This window comes from Vigna unguiculata, chromosome 6 (genome assembly GCF_037176805.1).
Source record: "Vigna unguiculata cultivar grain cowpea cultivar isolate G323 ecotype 2 chromosome 6, ASM3717680v1, whole genome shotgun sequence".
NCBI classification, from domain to species: Eukaryota; Viridiplantae; Streptophyta; class Magnoliopsida; order Fabales; family Fabaceae; genus Vigna; species Vigna unguiculata.
In genome coordinates, this window is record NC_140797.1 from 16,192,754 (window position 1) to 16,195,656 (window position 2,903).

General features: G+C 43.2%; 1 protein-coding gene across 1 annotated transcript; it reads right to left on the reverse strand.

The window, feature by feature from the left end:
- Positions 1-1,959: 1,959 nt before the first annotated feature.
- On the reverse strand, positions 1,960-2,657 carry LOC146885574 (uncharacterized). Its single transcript, XM_085675001.1, has 2 exons — positions 2,623-2,657; positions 1,960-2,428 (listed from the first exon to the last, which is right to left on the reverse strand). The coding sequence occupies exons 1-2, from the start codon at positions 2,655-2,657 to the stop codon at positions 1,960-1,962; spliced, it is 504 nt and encodes a 167-aa protein (XP_085531127.1).
- Positions 2,658-2,903: the final 246 nt, after the last annotated feature.

Below are 2,903 nucleotides of genomic sequence, written 5' to 3' on the forward strand. Positions count from 1 at the left end.
TAGCATGTCTCTTGTTTATCTTGCCTTGGCTTTTCAAAAATTTGAGTGACTCATGGTCACTATGTATCACAAACTCCTTTGAAAGAAGATAATGTTGCCAAGTTTGCAAAGTTCTCACAAGAGCATAAAGCTCTTTGTCATAGGTGGAGTAGTTGATGCAACTCCCCTTGAGTTTCTCACTAAAATAGGTTATGGGGTGCCCTTCTTGGAGAAGCATGGCCCCAATGCCTACATTGGATGCATCACACTCTATTTTAAAAGTTTTGGAGAAGTTAGGGAGGGCTAAGAGTGGTGCATTGATCAATTTTTGTTTTAAAGTTTCAAAAGCCTTTTCTTGATCTTTGCCCTACTTATAGACCACACCTTTCTTGACCAATTCATTGAGAGGGGTGGCTATGGTGCTAAAGTTTGGCACAAACCTCCTATAAAAGCTAGCCAACCCATGGAAAGACCTAAGCTCACTTACATTCTTTGGGGGAGGCCAATCCTTGATGGCCATCACTTTTTCTTGGTCCACATGGACCCCATGTTGATTTGTTTTGAAACCTAGGAAGATCACATGATCCATCCCAAACACACATTTCTCCATGTTAGCATACAAGGATGCCTTCCTTAAGGTCTCTAACACACTCCTTAAATGATGCAAGTGGTCATCTTGAGACATACTATAAATGAGAATGTCATCAAAGTACACCACAACAAACTTCCCTAAGAACTCTCTAAGAACATGATGCATGAGTCTCATGAATGTACTAGGTGCATTGGTCAAGCCAAAAGGCATGACTAACCACTCATATAATCCAAACTTAGTCTTGAAAGAGGTTTTCCATTCATCACCTTCTTTGATTCTAATTTTATTGTACCCACTCTTCAAGTCTATTTTGGAAAATATGGTTGCACCATGTAACTCATCAATCAAATCATTTAATCTAGGAATAGGATGCCTATACTTGATGGTTATGTTGTTGATAGCCCTACAATCTATGCACATTCTCCATGTTCCATCCTTTTTGGGTACAAGAATCACAGGCATTGCACAAGGACTCATGCTATGTTGCACCCACCCCTTTTCTAACAACTCATTCACTTGTTTTTGAATTTCCTTAGCCTCCTCGGGACTAGTCCTATAGGCTGGCCTATTAGGCAAAGATGAGCCTTGTATGAAATCAATTTGGTGTTTTATACCTCTTAGGGGTCGGAGACCCTTTGAAGGTTCTTGAAAAACATCTTTGAACTCATCTAAGACTAATGACAAGTCTAAGGGACATCTAGAGTGAGGGTTTTGGAAGGAGGGGGAAGATTCACTAGGATAACCTAGGAAGATGGGTTTTGGGGCAAGCATTACCTTCTTCACCCCTTTGAGGGTGACCATGCTCTTCTTGGACTCATTGCCATGCCCTTGCGCCATCTCTTCTTTTCTTTTCTTTATCATTTGCAATTGGTCCTCATTGACTTCTCTTGGTGAAAGAGGTAGTAATGTGATCTTTTTGCCTTGGAAGCTAAAGGTAAATTTGTTGGCATGACCATCATGAAAAGCATTCCTATCAAATTGCCATGGCCTTCTGAATAAAATGTGGGTTGCTTTCATGGGCACTAAGTCACATAATATGTGGCTGGGAATGACGATTGTTATTGTTCGACCGGCGGCACTTAGAGTAGTGGTCGAGAGTGATGATTATTAGTGTTCGACCAGCAGCACTTAGAGTAGTGGCTGGGAGTTGCGATGGATGAGACTTTCATGTACCTAATGTCTTGTAATATATATTTAGGGGTGGATACCTCGTTAAAACCTTCCTAGCAAAACACCATCCTTAGGGAAAAATGCCAGGGTAGGAAAGAGCACATCCGATTACAAGTAATATTTAACTGAAGTAAAATTTAAGATGGGAAATATTCCAAGTGTTGGCTAGTGGTTCTCTGGATAGCCTTTCCAGTCGGTACGCTCCTTTGCCTATTTCTTTAAGTATACGGCTTTGCTGGCGAGAATTTCCCTTCATGCTTTTGCGCTTTGCTGGCCATCCTCCACACTAGGTCTCCCTTGTGGAAAGAACGCGGCTTGAGCTTGGAGTTGTATCTTCTGGCTACTCTTAACTTGGTTGCTAGGTCCCGGATACGTGCTTTTTCTCTTGTCTCGTATAGGAGGTCAAGATGAGTATTCATGTAGTCGTCGTTTGATTGTGGGTCGTGATGTTGCTGACACATGGAGGGTTCTCTGATCTCTACAGGGATCATTGCATTGGTTCCATAAACGAGGGTGTATGGGGCCTTGTTGGTTGACGACTTGGGGGTGCACCTATATGCCCACAGCACCTCAAGCAGCTCAGCTGGCCATTTCCCTTTTGCTCCGTCTAGTCGTTTCTTGAGTTGGCCAAGGAGAACCTTGTTTACAACCTCCGCTTGGCCGTTCGTTTGCGGGTGCTCGACGAAGCTTGTGATGTGTGTTATTTTCACGTCACAATAGAACTCAGCGAGACTTTTATGATTGTGTGGGGGATACCATAGCGACAAATGATGTTCTTCCAGACGAAGCGTTAGACTTGGTTAGCTGTTATGGTGGTTAGTGGTTCTGCCTCAATCCATTCAGAGAAGTAGTCAACGGCGACCAGAAGGAATTAAACCTACCTTTTTCCCGGCGTGAAGGGGCCAATTATGTCCATGCCCTATTTGGAGAACGGCCACGGTGATGAGACGTGATGGAGCTCTTCTTGGTGCATGTGCGTTATGAGGTCGTGCTTTTGGCATTGGGTGCACTTTCTGACATATGTTTTGTAGTCTTTATCCATGGTGGGCCAGTAGTAGCCGACACGTAGTATCCTGGCTGCCATGGTTTTATGACCAGAGTGGTAACTGCATATACCTTGATGTATTTCTTGCATTATGTATTTGGCCTTTTCACGGGTTAT